This window comes from Cystoisospora suis (assembly GCF_002600585.1).
Source record: "Cystoisospora suis strain Wien I chromosome Unknown contig_1624, whole genome shotgun sequence".
Taxonomy (NCBI): Eukaryota; Apicomplexa; class Conoidasida; order Eucoccidiorida; family Sarcocystidae; genus Cystoisospora; species Cystoisospora suis.
Window position 1 is genome coordinate 61,554 of NW_027154424.1, and position 17,632 is coordinate 79,185.

Below are 17,632 nucleotides of genomic sequence, written 5' to 3' on the forward strand. Positions count from 1 at the left end.
AAGGCGAGAACAACGATACGCGCGGACCCACAGTGAAATGCCGAAGACACGGTCACGGATTTGTTGTCTCGACTTCAATTCTCACGCCGGACACCTGATGTGCGTGGGAGATCCGGATGTGTGTTTGTTCATGACACAGCACAGGGAAAGAAATCATGCCGAAACGAGAGAGTGTATTTGCTGTCTGAGAAGCTCTAACTGTAATTGAATGTCTTGAATTCTCTCAAGAACCAGTTCTGCAAGAGACGCGTTGACGACGGCCTTCCCCGTTTTCCTTCTCTTCGACGGGAAGAGAGGGTTAGCTTTTTGGTGGCGAGAAAGTTTCTCGATTTTCTCGTCGGTTACGTGTCCATCGCTCCCCCCGCACGTAACCGGGCATACATCCTCACAACTTGTGAAGAGGTTACCTCTGGACCCGTGTCCTACAGCCGGCGTTTCTCTTGCCCCACACGGCCGACTGCAGTTCCTCCCGCTAGCTAACGCGGTAGCGTCCACGCTCTGCTCCTCTGGATCGTTGTTTCCTTCTCGCCGGCTGCTCGGTGTCCGAGGGAGGCCCGCCATGTGGTGGAGGCTGTTGCTCCTTGCAGTGTCCGCGTCACAGTCGGGGCATGCAGGCGAGACCCCAGTGCTAGTCTTAAGAAGATGTCCCTGGGGAATAACTTCATCCTGCCCGTCTCCTAGTTGGCAAGTACTCTCCCACGTCAGGTTCTCCGGAGTACGGGGAAGTGTTTCTGTCTCACTGTTCGCCTCGGCCGTAGGGGAATCAGTGCTCTCACTAGTCTGAGTGAAGTGAAGCCGCCGGAGGTCTTCTAATAGCAGTTCGTCACCCTCAGCAAAAAGTTCTTCCAGGATACGTGCTAGATGCGCATCCACCTCCGAACGCATGGGGACGCTATTACAGTTTCCTTCCTTTTCCGGTGTGATCCGCCCGCGTGTCCACGGCCCCCTGTCTATATCTATAGAGCTGAGGGCTTGATTCCTTTCCCGTGCGGTTCTCTCCTGACTGAGCTTCACTAACTGGCTACACAGGGCGACAAGAGTTCGGTCCGCGTTCTCTTCTGACGGAAGCGGCTCATCAACTTGCGAAGAGGGGCGGTGACGCTCGCCTCGCCACCGAGACCACGGCTCTTGCTCATCGTTCATATCAGCAGACCTCGAATCAGATGAGTAGAACACCTCGGAATTTTGCAACTCGAAGAATGTTTCCTTCCGACTCTCTGATCGGGAACCTACTGCCCTTTCTTCGTCAGCGTCTCGCGTCCGGCGACTTGCCATTTTGATTAACTGTTCACAAAGCATAGCGATGCTCTGCTCCATGACATCGTCATCGTCGGCTCTCTCTAGCTCCTTGCTCTCCCGACTACTCTGACCAGCGTCTCCCCGCTGTTCGTCTCGCTCTTTGGCGCTTCCTGCGTCCCACATTGCACGAGCTTGATTCCCAGTCCCTCCCTTCCGTTTTCTGCTCGTCCAGGAAATGCCCCGTAGGCGTCCCGCTCCCTTAGAGGTACCCTCTGTCGCCTCTTGTTCACCAGATTTCTCCCCCCACCTCGGCAGACTATCGGACGGGGAAGAACAAACCGATACCCCCCGAAAATGCACCTCGCTGTGCGGGCTGGAAGGGAGATCTCTTGGCGGAGTGTCTTTGTTTTCTTCAGAGCGGCCAACGGAGGATGCGTGCTCTGTCATAGAAGACGGTGAAAAAGAGAAACTCGAAGAACAAAAACCAGATCTCTGCTCAGGACTACCTCGTTCCCCCCTAGTAGCGAGTCGAGAGAGAGAACGGAATTCACCCCCTTGAGCCCTAGTCCAGATATCTTTGCAAGCGTTCAACGTCGCTAGCTTCTTGCGTGAGTCCGCCTCCGAATCCACTAGTAAGGACCGCCGTCTAGATTCCGAGTTCGTTCCTCTCCAACAAGACAGAGATCCTTGTCGGGGTCGCGCTGGCAGTGCCCCACCGTTACTTCTCCCGGCCACGTAGCTCTCCTCAGACGGTGCCCTGCTGGTAGGACTGCTGCAGCGCCTACTTAGTCCTTCACCTCCGTGTCCCGAGTACCCTCCTGAGAGGCGCCTGCAAGAATCTGAATGTTTTCCTCTGATGTGGACTGAATTCAGTCCCGATTCCGTGTCCCGACCACTCTCTTCATCAGAAAAAATCTCTTTCTCCTTACCTTCTTTCCGAATAAAATACTTCCTCTCAGACCCACTATCGCTGCTGCAGCCGCCTCCATGAGGCTGGCCCGGATGGGACGGGCACTCAGGACATGACTCGTACTTGGTTTGCTGCCATCCTGTATACCGTTTGCTTGTTGCATGCTCGAAGGCTATCTCAACAGCGACATTGAAAAGGCCCATAAGGTTCGCGACCGCCCACAGCTGCTCCACTCCCATGCGCGGCAGACTGGTCACCTCGAAGCCGCTTTCCTGGAGCCGAGATCGCCACAAGTCTCTATTTGTGTGGTATTTCAGTCGTAACTGTCTCAGCAGTTTCTGCCTCCCCAGCTTGCCGAGCGGCAAAGAGAATCCCTCCGACCATACGAGCGCCTTCCTGTCCTCAGATGAGAGACAGGTCGGGCTAGCAGATTCTGGCAGGAGGCCGTCGGCTTCAAAACAGGGAGACGAACACAACCTGGCCCAGGTTACAGCCTGGCACGAAGTAAGCCACGATCTCTTTCCCGGAATGCACCTCCTTTCTTTGCCCTTCTCCGGACAAACCCAAGAGTGCGAGGCAGCAGGAGCGGAGTATGACGTGAGGGGGGGCTGGCCCGGGCGAGACGGCTGGCACTCCGGTGTATAGCATTGCACACCCACTCTGTTGGAGTGGGAAGCGCAGCTGAGAGGCTCCGAAGACAAAAGGCTTCTTATATCCGAGGCTTTTATGTCCACCAGATCAGACGCGATTAGATCACTCGAAGCCGACGACGGCGCTGTGTCTTTACCCGGTTGCCAACGCGAGTCTGCAGCCCGTGTCGATTCCAAAATTTGGCAGCTGCGCGCGGGCAACTCACGACTACAGTATTCAGACACTCTGGCGGCACTAGCCGACACGGCGTCGATGGCTTTCTTGTGTCGAGGGGAATCACTTATATGCAGAGTCAATTCTTTTGTCACTGCTTCTTCGGGGAGCCTATCGGCGCCTGAGTCGGGCTGAGAGGCACTCTCCTCATGTCTTCGAGAGACCTGAAATCCTGCCTCGTGTTCTTTTTCATGGTCTACCCCAGGGGCAGTAGACGTATCTTTCAAGGCTTGAGTTCCCTCCCCAAAGGCGCACGCAGTTGCCTGTGCTTCACTGGCTAGGGGTTCCCCATCCAGCTGAGTGCAACAACGCGCTCCGTCTCCAGTGAGCATACCAAGGGTTTCCTCTGACGCTTCTAGGACTTCCTTTGTTGTACTCTCCGCCTCAGTCTTCTTGTCTCCTTCCCCTGGCTCAGCCTTAACTACCCCAACACACGCGCACGGGCTGAAAAGAGTGCCCGGTACCTCGGTGTTTAACCTCGCATAACACAAAGGCGGACCATCACCGCATGCCGCCCTTGGATTCGGGTCACCTTCGGAAGACTTCGAACCACCTGCATGACTGAGAGCTTGGCTTCCCTTTGAAAGCGAGCCGCACGGGTCCTCGTGCTCCCCACCGCGAATGATGCTCTTCTCTACAGTGGACAGCGCACCTCGGTCTTCCTCTTCCTCTCCGTGGGGTGCAGAATCTATCGTCGAAGAGGTGTCGATCCTCAAAGAGCGTTCGTCTGCCGTTGCGCGGGTTCCGGCAGTTGAAGGTGGCGTGTCGCTTTCGTCCGTGCAGTGCGGGTTACTGGCTGTTAGCTGGCGCCCCTGCGACGAGAGCATCGTGGATCCTTTCTGAAAGCCTGCTGTCGCTTAGACCATCCCGGTGAAGCGATACAAGTAGAAGTCTACCATGAAGAAGGAACAAACTCCAAGCACTTGTTTTCAAACAGCTTTTCCGGTGGCGAGTCGCTGTTGAAAGACTATGGCAGATGCGTGAGTTGCGATGCAGCCACGAAGCTACAAGTCGAGCACTTGGGAACCTGAAAACGAAAATATGACCAGACTACGGACGACTAGAAAACGGAGTGAGACACTGAGTGGAGAGAGCATAGCGAAGGCCCATGACTATAACATGGAAACGTCCCAACACGATTGCCTGATTCGGTCCCGTCAAAGGCGTACGTGTCACAAATCAACCAGCTCCTACAATCTACAGATGCCAACGACCTTGTCCGGGCTGTTGCTTGTTCAGTACACGGATATCAACCACTCTCAAGTCCCACCGAATGGTGAGTCAGGACGAAACGACATGAATCAGGAGGCCAGCTCCAAGAGAAAGACGGGGAACACGGCGAGCTGCTAGCTCTATCGTCTCCATGATCTCCGGGTTTGCAGATGGGCAGAGAGAAATCATGTTGCAGTGGGTCTCCGGATGCTTTATAGCGGCCAGAGATGGCTTCTTCCCGACAATGCCCAGCGACACGGAAGCAGCGAGCAGAAGTACCACCCAGCCGGGCACCGACTTGCATCGTTCGCCTCTCGGACACTGGCACTTTCTTCAGCCGCAACCACTCAAGCACGAAGCCGCGTAAGATCAAGGGGCACCGGAGTCTGTCACGCGACAAGGAAGGGTAGCTGGATGAAGAACTACAAATAAATCTTCACGGAATTATAGTGCGAACCACATGCGTCCGAAAAAGTCACCGCAGTGCTCTCTTCTTCCTCGACGAAAAAAGTGCCTCCTTCCGCCGGCAGTCCTCCCTCAGGCTTGTCTACTCATTGGGGAAGCGGTCAGTAGCGACTGAAACCACCAACAGGCACGCAACCGAGAAAGAAAAGACAGGAGGAAATTGCTGAAAAAGGCTGACACTCCGATCGAATCAGCGACACGGCACCCTCCGGTAAGCCCGGATTTCTCGTGCCGGGCACGGCGTGCCTCATGCCCCTCCACCCCGGCACTCGCGTGCGGAGGGCGGGCTGTCGTGGCGAGAGTGCGCGTGGAACACTTGCCGGAAGTGCGGCAGTGACAATAACAGCTGGCTAGGAAATCGAAAAATAAGGAAAGTGGCGAACTACAAATGGTGCCCTGAGACGTCAGTTCGCAGCACACTACCAGAAGACACAGCGGCATGTTAGACATGCCTCCGTGAGCCGGCGCCACGACAAGCGACACACTGTTGAGCAGGTTTAACCAGGTGCCCTTCAACGGAGTACGGACCGGCAGGCCAGCGCCCACCACCGGTTGGTCCATCCTTGAGGGTTACCAAGAGAAAGTGAGATTTTCCAGAATGTGCGCCTTTTTTTTGCAACCTTTGCGCTGCGAGCTACTACGGGGGAAGCTCGGGCACAACGTCGCAGCTGCTGGGAACCTTTGTTCAAAAGTGACGGCTTCGGGCGTAGTTTACAGGTCCCAAGGTGACGGGACGCCCCTAGCGGCTGATTCGCTCTGTGGCGGGAGGTGCTTTGAAAAGCCGGGTGCTGTTGACGGCGCCTGCCTGTTCCTTGCTTGTGCGGCAGTCCCAGGGGGGGACGACTACTGAGTATCCGCGTGAGGGAAGTCTAAATGCGGAGGTGTTTCGTCGGACCCGGTGGACTGTCTGCAAGATGAGAATCTTAGTCGTACACTATTTTCATGGACGTGGCAACTGAGTGGGGCCCTGGCTGGGGCACCGGAAACTACCACTGCATACTCTTGAAACACTGGTCTGCTAGCACCACACGATGACTGGTAGCTGGACAGCGTGACTCGCTGCAGTTACGTCCCGCATAAGCCTCGTCCGAAGGGAAGAAAACGGTCACAAGTGACAATCAATCCAAGGAGGGCGGATACGAGCCGGCTCTAAATTTTGGGGGGTATAACTCGTATGAACAGAAGGAGTGCCCTACCTTTTCCGCAATCGCTGCTGTATCAAGCCAGCCTAGAAAAACCCCAGCCGGCTAAGTCCATAGAGCTTTGCTTAGGATTGACGCACAAGGTCTGCGTCGATGGGTGAAATAAAGGAGGCGATGAATAACACATCGGCGCCACAATCTATACCCCAAACTTATCACTGGCGCTGAGATGGCATCCTCTCCACCTGGCCCCTTCGCTTTAGGAGGTTTGAGTATTCGCTCACGGGCATCTGCAGTCTGGCCGGGAGACATTCCTTTTTTTTTAGCCCAAACTAACGACTCTGTCACTCCCATCCTAGTGTGCCCCGCCTCAGGCTCGGTTTTCAAATCGCTGGCAACAGCCTTGTTCCCCTGCTACCGAGATGCCGTCATGAAGAGCACGTTACGACTCCCCCCCCCTCCAACGCAGTGTACGACGGTTTGCATATCTCTCTGCGCACACTCGTCACCGACATATGAAGTTCAGCTGCCCACAAGCTTTCAGGTTTCCTCCGGTTGCCAGCAGAGAAGAGAAGGCAGCGGCAGTAGGGTCCCTCTCAGGCGCAGAGGCACCACAGTCCGAGGAGATGAACCCTGCCGGTTGGATGTCCAAGTCTAACCTCAGTCTCGGGGTCAACGTCCTACTTGTTTTTGTGACGTGTTCAATGCAACAACCTGGATGCGGTGAACACCGGCACCGGGGTGCGACGCTCCTTCCCGTCCGGCCAGCAGTCGCCGGGTTGCCCAGACGGTCTGCGCCAGTCTGCACGCCAAAGCGTTCTCTGTTGCCATACTCAGCAAAGTTACGGCCTAGATTCTGCGGTGTGTTTACATAGACCCCTCCCGAACCGTTGTGGCTAAAAGCATACGGCTTGGCAGCTGACAGGGACGTACTAGGGCACACCTGCACGCCATTCGAGCAGGCGGTATGCTGAGGCGGACTGAAAACTCCCCCAGCGCAAACTCCACTTTGCTGCGGCTTCACTGGAACCTCAAGAAAGGAGCAGAAGGCCTGCTGCTGGCTACACGGCAAATGCTGCTCCTGGTGCGCTAGGGAGTGCGCTTCAGGATAGGTCCTACAGTAGGGAGTAGCTGACAGTTGTACAGCTGCACGGCACGTTGGCTGCCTGCCACTACAGCGCTCACTCGGCCACACCTCCGCCGGAAGAGAGGGGGTGCGCGCTTTTCCTCTGTGGATGTCGAGTGCAGCAGAGGGGGGAGAGACACCTGTTGCAGGGTGAAGCAGCCGATAGCCGTAGTCGTTTGCTGCCCCTGGTGGAAGGGCGGAGAGAGGAGCGGGCGAGCCGACTGGGACTGCGCTTGTTTCCGTTGACGGCGACGTCGAGTCAGAGGGTATATCGGTTGGGGACGAGAGGGCGTGTAAGCTTTCTCGAAGTTTTTGTATAGTGGCTGCGGGACGCGGCAGACGACACTGTTGCTCTAAGGCAGGGCACAGCCACAGACAGCAGACTCGAGAATTTCTGGGTGGTGCCTCCCTGCACAGAAGGCATCCTGGCATACGACAAGAGAGCCTAGGAGCCCTGGTAATGAGTACTCAGCTCCGCGCAAGCACACTTTTCGCCGAGTCTTTACGGACGGGAGCCCGTTCTTAGATTGTGGCAATTTGCGGTGCCGCTGCCACCTTAACATGCAAAGTCAGGTCCGACTGCCTTGACTGCCCCTGGCCGTCTTGCTGGGGTTAGAACTTGTGAACCAAGAGACCGATGTGCAGAATTCTATACACATAAGCAAGTTCCTCCCAGTTCACCTGGGTCTCACCAACGTTTCGGAGCCGCTCGTCCAGCGCGGCACACGCATTTGCTGCACAAGCAGCGGTATGGGAAACATTCTCGAGCTGCAACTGGGTCGCCTGAACTGCAGCCAGCGCGTCTACAGAGATATACACACAGCGGAAAGACCGTACCCAGTACCTCGCAAACTGAGGGGTCGCGCTCGCCGCAGTCACTCAGTAAAGGTACATGTGGCGGTGGGTGACGGTAGTTGATTCTGTTTGAGAACGCGCCGGTTACTTCTATTCTGTTGTTTTCCACCAGAAGAGTCCCACCAACCACTTCAGTCATCAGAGCGGAAGCACTGGGTAGAGAAGAGCATTGGGCTGGCGTCATGCGGCAGCTGAAATGCGTGGCCGACGGAGCTCCCCCCTGACGTCTGCCTCACCGTCCACCATTCGGCTGCAGAGCAGCTGCGACTCTTGAGATTGCACCTGCAGTGCGGCGACCAGCCGGGTCGTTGCACACGAAGACACGAACAAAGGTCCACCGTGAGGCCCCGACAACACAGAGCTGATCTGCTCTAGCCCGGAGGCACAACCAGTCGGCTGTAAGGGCCGTCTTCCAAAGTGGAGCACCGCAAGAGGTTTCGTCCGTTACACCTCTTCTAGCTGTTGTAACCGGCGGGGTACGTGCCGCACAAAGCTTGGAGTCTGGCCCTCTTGGCGAAGCCCTCATTTCATATATAGTCACGTGTGTCGCAAACTGCCGACTATTTGTACTTGCGGTACCTGGATGGCAGCTGGTAGTTTCCACCGCAGTCAGGAGAAGATACGTCGGCTTGGCAGCTCTTCTTGCGACTGTCTCCCCGTTCGGGAAGCCAAGTGCCACCCTACACCACGCCCCAACGGCTCCGGTCGCTGGAGAAGCCGTCTCTGGCTGCTCCCTGCTCTCACTTGTATTGCGTGCTGGTGCGCTTGGCAGGTCTCCTCAAGCTTCTGCAGCTGTTTCTTCAGTTCACCAATACTCCGGCTTTCGGCAGCTTCTGGGGTCGCCCCCGGATGTTCACGTCGGTTGCCGCCGACGGGCTGCTGGCTTGGAACGAGTTTGCCCGGAGTATCCGGGCTCGATCCACTTGTATCACTCCAGGAGACGGACAGGGGTCCTCTGAAAAAGATTCTCTTTCTGCAGCAGTCCGGCTGCGGCGAGCGGGTGCTGGGACCCCAGGCGCTACTGCTGCTGCACCTCCGCTTGCAGCCGTCACGAGGGTTTGCCGATCCTGTCCGGTGGCCCACAGGTTGTGGACAACTGGTACACCGAAGACGGCGGTGCCTTGGCTCCTCGTCTCGAAATGCGTTTCTGACGCAACAGGTGCGCCGAGAACCGCAGTTTTTCTTCTGGCTGAACAGCCGGTCGTGAACAGTTTGCCTGGGCCTCGCTGCCAGGCTCCCGCACTCTGCGGACCTGCTCCGGCGTCCGCGAATTTCCAGGAGCGCGACACAACGCTGACGGTCCCCTGACCAGGAAGGTGCACGGGCATTCTGGAGAAGCCCACGAAGTGCAGGGCAGTGCGACGCAATGCAGCCGCAGTGTCCACCTACGAGTTCACAGAAAGCTTGTGCCCTTCACCAGGTGCAGCAGGTAGCAGAAGCAGCCCAAGCTTCCGCCAAGCAGTGATCATAGACCGTTACCGTCTCTCGTCAGGAACTACCTGAAATTTGTGCGGTGCATTGCCGATGCCAGCCGCACACGGGAGGTTCAAACGCTGTGACGGTCTGAGATGCAAATGTACGGTTTCAAGTGCCGCAGTGGGTGTGAAAACCCTTCCATAGAAAAACGGATCTAGAACTCCTCCCCCCCCCTCCCTCCGTGTCGCCTATTCAGGTGACGTAGTACTGCCTCCTTTCATGAAATGCCATGCGGTCTGGCACAAAATTTGCCTTTAGAAAACTCAGAGGCGTGTGGACTCCATGCATGCTTTCTTCCAAGGTTCTTCAGGCGCTCTATCCAGCCTTGCACGAGACAAAAGGCAGAGAGAGGAAGACATAGGCCGACCGACTACACAGCTGCTCTTCCTTTGGTGCTGTCTGCCTCCCGGGGAACTCGGTGACAACTGACAGCATTAGAGCCACGCACTCCGGCTAGTTTACCTCTTGCCGGTCCCTCGCTTTCCGTGCTGGTTCCCGGCGGTGTCGAGCAGCTCCTCTGGTGCTGCGGCAGTAGTGCGCGATTTTGCCTGCTGGGGTGTTGGTGGCGTTTTCTCGCTTGCTCTGCCGGTCGTCGGTGTTGCGCTGCTGTCACTTCAAATTTCAGCTCCTGCAGTTCTTCCCGGAGTCGAAGCCTTGCGATACTCTCCCGGCGAACCCTCTGCGAGAGAAGTGCTACCTCTGATGGTAGTTGGGCGTCGGCCCGTGCGTGTTGGGACTTCTCCTGCAGTTCGTGAAGTGCGGCTGCCTGCATATGCTGCTGTTGCTTCAAGTCACTCAGTTGCTGTTGCTGACGCTTAAACTCTCTTTGGAGCATCAAGAGCTTCTGCTGCTGCACCTCAGGTGCCAGCAAAAGGCCTCCGCGGCCAACTGTGCTTGCCGTGCTATACTTCCCACCTGAGGCGTCCGACAGTAACATGGTGCAACGTGAAGCCGTAGGGTCCGCCTACCACCACACAACGCGAAACTGAATCATGCCAGATGCCAGACAGTATGGCATTGGCCACCATGCACACGCCGGTCCCGTGTATGGCTTGCCTCTCTCTCTGGGCTCTTCCTCATCGTCGACGCCCGAAGACCATCCGCTGTTACTCTCGGCTTGTTGCGCATTGCACTGCCGAAGTGCTGTGTGGCCTCTGCGCTTCTCAAGAAACCGCCTTGAAGCAGCACCGATGGCTGGCTTGTGGGGCTGCGTTGTCCACACTCGCCGGACTAGCCGGGCGCGCGCGGTCGTCAACGGGCGGAGGATGGGTGAGGCAGCTGACCCGATGCCAACGCCCCGACGCTGGTGACTGCTTGCTCGGTCTGTGAATTGCTGGGACGGTCCGCCTGCTGTCAGCTGCTTCAGCACACATCTCCGAAAGATGTCGAACTGCCTCAGCTGCATAACACATTGTGGACTCATGCCGTCTGTTGAAGTCTTGTGACTTGTCCATGGACACCGAAATACCTCCGCGACATTTTCTTCTCGTGTATCCGGTCAGTCATCATTTGTGAACTGTGAATGTGGCTGTCGAGAAGGCTGCGCTCGCATGCCCGGAAGCGCCTACACCTGCAAGCCTCCACGCGCCTTCCTCTGCTGTATGTCGCGAAGAGAGCGCGCAGCCGTTTTTGTTTTTTCGAGGCCCAGGTTGCTCGCTGTTTCAGTATCGACGTACCATATCGTGCCGCCAGAATGACAGCTCTCCGACCTCTGGAAAAACGCTCCGGAACAGGAAGAAGACTTCTGAACTGTTCTCGCGGCATCAGCAGCGACGGACCCTAGTGGAGTAAGGCCCAGCGGGCTGTCTCAATAGTTCAACTCACCCTCAATCTTTCCGGTAAGAATTTTGATGGCTTCTTCCAAGCGAGACAGGCGGCGCTCGTGTGACACCACGTCTCGGTCTCCGTGTTGAATAATCTGGCAGCGATGAATGGGACATGCGGAAGATGGCTCCCCCTGCCCTCATCTTCCATGGGCTAGAAGGTCCCCATGTGTCACGAAAGACCTCGAGGCAAGCTTCGTTCACGTGAACTGAGTATCTGAAGCCCTTAGCAAAACCAGTCACCCCGCCTGCAGTCTACGTCTCCGGCTAGCGTGACGGGACATGCCGACGTGGTCAAAGCGATTCCAGCGCTTCCGTAATGCCGCACTCCACTACACGGCGGTCGCCTTTCACAGTGGACACCTACCAGAAGTCGACGCTCAGCCTCTATTAGCCGTTTAACGAAGTCATCGCATTGTACTGTGGTACAGTTGAAGCCTTCTTCCACCTGCGTCGTAGATTGCAGAAACGGGTAGATCTTCTTGAGCGAAGTAGCGAGCTCAGAAGAAAAGGTGCCTTATACTCCTTACTGACACCGAGCCTGAAATGCGAATAGCCATTTCTGACGTTGTGGGTTTCTGCAATTGGTAAAGCAGGGTTGCCTCTTCCGTTGCTACAGTGATGTAACGAACACTATTACTAAGGTCCTCCTAAACACTGGCTGAGTCAGTCACACCATGGAAGCGCATTGGAAAAGCCCCGATTCAAGCAGATATTTGCAAAAGGCTCGCCGTAGTCTTCCGGCTTTCAGCAAATGGGAGTTCCTGTTCCCGTCCTTCGCAGGCTCGTCTCCTCACCACCGAAGGAAATAGCATCGCACGCGTCGGCTCCAGCGCTGCTTTTCCACACACCCCGACTCTACTGGGACGTCTATAGCTACACCTAAAGGGTCATCCAGGTTTTCTGAGGAAAAATACGTGCGCAACGTGTAAACTGTCCAACAAGTTCTGATAGCCTTCTCCTTGTACGTAGCTGTCCCGTACGCGAATTCAATGCAGTCGTCTGTTCACCTGGTCGACGCGGGCAGCGAGCCCCTGGACGGCGACAATAAGACTTGCTATTGTATCCTCCTCCGTACGGTAACCAGAATCTCTCAGTCGGGCCGACCCAAAGTCTTCACTCCCTGACACGGAGTGCCACCTGCTCTCATCACCATCATCCTTAATGCAACAGAAGAAACAGTGAAGAGAACCAGAGGAACTGCCTGAAGCCAAACTGTAGAGGGAATCCGAAGAAATGCCCACCCGATGCGAGCGCAAGCAAGGTGACTCAGAAAAAATATTGTCTTTTTCAGCAGAGAACCAAAGCTCGACGTCCGCTTCTGTTCAACTGCCCTTGGGTCGACTGCACCAGCACATTCAACCCCAAGGCGCAGCCCGGAATCCTAAGCTGCGTTCGCTCTTCAGGACACAGCAATAGGCCACCGCCGAAGTAGGGACATATGCAGCTAACGCCGTTATCCCCCCTGTGTGCTGTCTTTCCTGCCGTCGGTGTATGCGTGAGTGTACTTTGCGAATTTTAGTGCCATGTGGCAGTGAAGGGTCGCTCTGTTTAACGGGGGACAGCTTCTACTTTCAGTCACTCCAGCTGCAAACCCGTAAGAAGGTGAGCATGCGTAGCACTGACTCAGGGAACCTTCCGCTAAGATGAAAATAATTCCGCCGCGAAGCAGCTCTCTGGTTTGTGTCTTCACACACATGCTTGCCCGAGGGATTATAGAAGACCTAACAGGTGTGACAGCCATGCAAGCAAGAAAACACTCCCATCACCTAGGGTAGCCTGTAGACGCTGCATGCTCGGGAGTCAGAGCAGCGCCGAGGAATCGGCGCCGTACAGAAGTCGCGCCTCGTACGGTACTCAGAAGTGCTAAGAAGCTTGGCACCCTTGTTCCACATTTGCGCACACGAGGCTGTGCCCAAGTGAGCTGCCTGAAAGCGGTGAGAACTTGAGCTCTAACACGGAAGAAAGGGACTGTGCGCGGTGCAGCATCTGCGGATCGTTAGACACGATAGCGACCCTGTGGCAGCCAGATCTGCTTAAATAAGACAGCCTGTCGATGATCCAGCGCGAATGTCAAAACACGAAAAACGACAGGGTCTGTCAAATCGGTTTCATTGCAATGGAGCGGATATCCGTCCCCCCGAACGTTATCGCCTTCACCTGCAGGCCAGGTCTTCGACGGGTCAAGTGTAAGCTAGAGTAGGTCCGAGACCCGTATGGGCCAGGAGGTGCTCGGTCCGACCTGCGTCCGTGCTGAGTCCGCATCTCCGACCCCGTTTCCCGCAACCGCCTTCCAACTCCGCCGCGACTCATTGTCGGTCTTGTCCCATATGATTTCGAAGCGTGAAACCCCCTCCCTCACAGCCGCGCAGGAATGCTCGTCAAGGGAACTGGAAGGTTCCACAAGGACAGATGATCTGCCGAGGTACGAACTACTCAAATCGAAGTTCATCAACGATGGGGCGTCTGTCCATCTCCCTCTAAGGAGACACCGAGGAGCCCAGCCGAGTTCGAATGAACGGAGTGCTGGACAAGTTGAGTCCTCAGAGTAAAGAGAAGACGAAAAACTGTCGAGCGACGCGGCCGCTTGTGCGGTGTTGGGGCAATCCTGCTGATAGCTTCAGCGGACACCGGGAGAAGACACAGGAAACGGCGAGAAGCCAACAGGGGCGGTTCAGGAATCCATCGAAGAGTTTTCCGTTTGTGAGGCCGCACGCCGGCCTTCTGCGACACACGGGTGCGACCTGTATCCCTGATCTCGAATCTCGAACCGGATTCTGGAGACTTGCCGACTCAGCCTCCAGCTGCCTTGTGCCTACCTTGCGCACCCGAGTCTATGACCTAGGTGAAACCACAGAAAGCACAAGCAAAAGGCGAGGCAGAAGCAGATGGGCATGACCAAGATAGCTGAGAGTCGTCCGCAGCTAGTCAAAGAACAAAAAGCTAGCGGACAGAAGCATGTGCGTTCGGCCCCAGCACGGCGCTCTACCCCAAATCCGGGAGCGGACGGATATCCCGGAGACGCACAGACATGAATCTAGGCAGATTGTCCAGAGAGCCGTAGGTGGTTAGAATGCAGATTAGGGGAGCACGAGATCAGAACCCACACACGTAAGCCCAGGCGATGACGCAGTACGGGGACGAGCGGGCCGGCATATCACAGGAGGGCCCTCCGGCCTCGAACATACCTGCATGCGCATTCTGTGCACGTGCGCTGTGAAAAACGGACTGATCTGCTTCTGGTTGGCCTGACAGTTGAGAAGCTACAACGCATCCGTGTCCCAATCGCTGCACGCCAGATGATCTCGATGCATAAGCAGATCGTAGCTTTGTAGCCTTCGTAGATGCGTTTGATCGTCAACCGGTGCCCGTGTGGTACCTTTAGCCAAGCAACAAGGTCTTGCCGGGCTGGCAATCCTTGACACTTGGCTCGGCATTGAGCCATTGCCCGACGGCTTGTTCCCGAGCAGGCCTCTGCATCTTTGCGTACATCGGTTTGTAGAAACAGACGTACAAACATTCCCAGCTGCTGCTCTTCTCAAAGTCCTGCAACACTCCGTTGTTTCACGGCCATCGCATTGGAGATAGACGCCGGCGCAGGCACGGGTTCCCGTGGGTCCGGAGAGATAACGAGGACCTGAGCCTCAGCGCTGTCCCACTCCATAAAGCTTCCTTTTTAGTATTGCGAGGAAAAGAGCGATCACGGAGCCATCCGTGCATGCAAACGACAGCTTTCATATTTTCTTTTCTCGCGTGTAATACGCGAAGGGCGTCTATGGGTGCCCGTGGCTGGTGTCCCTGTACCTGGTCTATTGCATTCTAGATGAGTTGAACTCAGAACACCTGTACTGCAGGCTCTCGGCACCCGAAGGATAAAGTGTGTTTGGGGTCCGAGCGACTACACCCTCCAGATTCTGATACGCCGTGCCACGGGGACCGGAAAGATGCAAGCTGTGCAGCGGAACATTTCGCAGTTTGACAAGAAGTTATCACGGTGTAACCTCTTCTAAGCCTAAACAGTAGCTTACAGAAAGCGGTTTGTACTTGCTGCACTTATCGCCAAGAAGCGAGCCCCCCTTACTGTTTGAGTTCCATGCCCGAAAGCGGAGAGTCCATGCCACGAGTGCGCGACTGGAGGGCGGGGCTGGGGCCAACAATTGTTTTTTTCTGAATCTGCTTTGCTTAAACCCTGCACGCCGCTGTCTACAGTGGAGGCTCGGGCTGTTAGTGGTAAGCTGGATAGTCGGCGGTCGAGGGACTGTCCTGTGACCCCGGGCAGTTCTCCGTAAAGCAAGAAACTGTTCATGGCGCGATGGGTGGCATCCCAGGCAAGCGGCCCTGGTCAGTTGACTAGCAGCGTCAAACCGGGTCGCGTCCACAGAAGCAGACACCGGGTCTGGTCGGGAACCATGTTGAACCCACCCGGTGCCGCTGCTGGCCGTATCCTAAGACGCCAGTGGTTCGAGTTAGATTCCCTTCAGAGCTTCAGAACGGACACTGCCTAAGAAGTGCTGTGGCGACGCCCGGGGCCTAGCGATGACTCGCTCTCCGTCGCGGCACGGCTCCAGCTATCTACAGCCGCGAGAATACGGGTCTCCGTTCCTTAACGCCTTACCAGCCGAAAAAATACATCCTACGACATGGCCCGAGTGAGGAGCCTCAAGAATTTAGACTGTCCCCGCTGTAGACACAGAGCAGGGAGAGTGAGACCTCTCCCTGCTGTGGGTGTACTGCAGGGGGCGCGGCATTTTGTGGCTGCCCAGAACGGGCTGAAAGCTCCTCGGAACTGAACTCGGGGTCAGGGCAAATGCATGTAGATGGGGAGCAGTGATTTAAATTGTGCGAGCTCGGGTGGAAGTGCTGTGGGCAGTGCACACCCACGAATCCAAGGCGCCAACTGTTACATGCCAGACTGCGCAGTCACTGCCATCTGTTGCGAACCGGAGCACGCGTCGTTGAGAATCTCCCTTGCAAGCATTGGTTTGCCGCTCGACAGGGCAGAGGGGGCGCAGTTTTTTGAGCGGCGTCGAGCGCTGGTCACTCAAAAAAATCATTGGAGACGCTCGCTCGTGGTGCCTTGCGTGCACTGCCGACTGCCGGTCCCGGGGAAGCTCGATACACTCAGCCACGCCGCGATTCTTGTTGCGTATTTGTTAGCGTTCTCTTCTTCATCGACTTGCCCGCCCTCTGCTGGTGTTTCCTTGGTTGTGTGCCATATGCCAACCTGGTCTCTCGACGAAGTTTTCTTTGCCATTCACTACGCCAGGCTGAATCGCACTGCGGGAACATTGCCGCCATTTAGAGTCGCTTACAGCGAGGCTAGCGCGGTCTGAATAGTGCCTCGGCCGGAACCAGTTTCGGCGGTTTGCTTGGTCTTCTCTCTGCCCTGCGCTCTTGTACAACTACAGAGAGATTGCCGTCGGCTGTTGATCTTTCTGTGGTCCAAGAGAGATGTGCTGCCGGACTTGGAAGCGGCTTTGCCTTTTCGTCATCCTCTGCGGCTCCAGCGCCGCCCTTGGACAAGCCGCCGACACGCCGGGTACGCTCATGGGTACTCCCCCTGTAATTCCGTCTGTCAACTGTTTGCGTGTTCGTACTTCCTGAGTGTCACCAACTTGGGAGTCTTGCATGCGTGTTAACCCTCACTGTTCGCAGATAGTCTACAGCAAAGAGCAGCTCTGCGACGGGCCCAGACTACACCGTACAACTGGACAGGTGTCCCGCCATACGGGAGCGCCATGGGTGCACCTCAGTCTGGAGGACCCTCTATTCCGTCGGCTCCTGTAGTCTTGCGCCCGGTGGTTGCACCGCTGATTCAGGGTGCGTTTTGGCGTGTACACAACGGTATTGCTGCGGCTTCGAATTCGCTTCTCGGCACCGGTAAGAACCTACACTCAGAAGGCGCTTGTCGCTCATAAACTTCGGAAACGCGCTGAGACTTTGGGAAAGAGCGCTCGGTGCTTGCGCGTTTTCTTTGCTGGCTGTACTTTAGGAGTTTCTAGACAGCGTAAGTTGCCTGTGCTAGCTGTCAGGCGCCCTGATGTGCTGCTCCAGTCGCAGACGTAGTAATCCGGTGCGGGACCGATGGAAGTTTGATCTCGCTCCTTGACTGAGATCGTGAAATGGCAACCTGTTTGACTTTTCAGGCATTCCGTATGCGGCTCCGCTCGGTCGTGCCGCCCCCACGTACGTACCTTCTTCGCCGATGCCGCAGCCGGGAGTTATGAATACGCCTGCGTTGGCTACGGGCCCTGTAGCACCCGGCACTTCTCAAGATCTTTTGAACACCCTGTACGCCACTGCAATGAATCCAATGGTCGCTGCGGTCGGTTCTCTCATCCAGCCGGCGTACGCGTCGGAAGCAGTTGCTTGGGACCAGGGAGCCCCGCCACCTTTTGGTCAGCAATCACCCGAGATTTATGGAGCGGCAGTTCCTGGAACACCGCCTGGGTACTTCGCTGTCCCACCAAGCTCGCACGTTCCAGGCTATGCCATGCCTGATATGTCCGGCCGACAGCTT

General features: G+C 56.2%; 2 protein-coding genes across 2 annotated transcripts in view; both read left to right on the top strand.

The window, feature by feature from the left end:
- CSUI_003579 (subtilisin-like protease) overlaps positions 1 to 14,192 on the top strand; it is a 22,667-nt gene extending 8,475 nt beyond the window's left edge. Inside the window, exon 16 of the mRNA XM_068063775.1 lies at positions 12,978 to 14,192. The gene's annotated coding sequence lies outside the window, so the exon portion shown is untranslated. The remainder of the gene's footprint in view (positions 1 to 12,977) is intronic.
- A 2,371-nt stretch (positions 14,193 to 16,563) lies between these two features.
- Positions 16,564 to 17,030, top strand: CSUI_003580 (uncharacterized protein; the record flags this gene model as incomplete). Its single annotated transcript, XM_068063776.1, has 2 exons — positions 16,564 to 16,651; positions 16,768 to 17,030. 2 exons carry the CDS (start codon positions 16,564 to 16,566, stop codon positions 17,028 to 17,030), a joined length of 351 nt encoding a protein of 116 aa, XP_067924253.1.
- Positions 17,031 to 17,632: the final 602 nt, after the last annotated feature.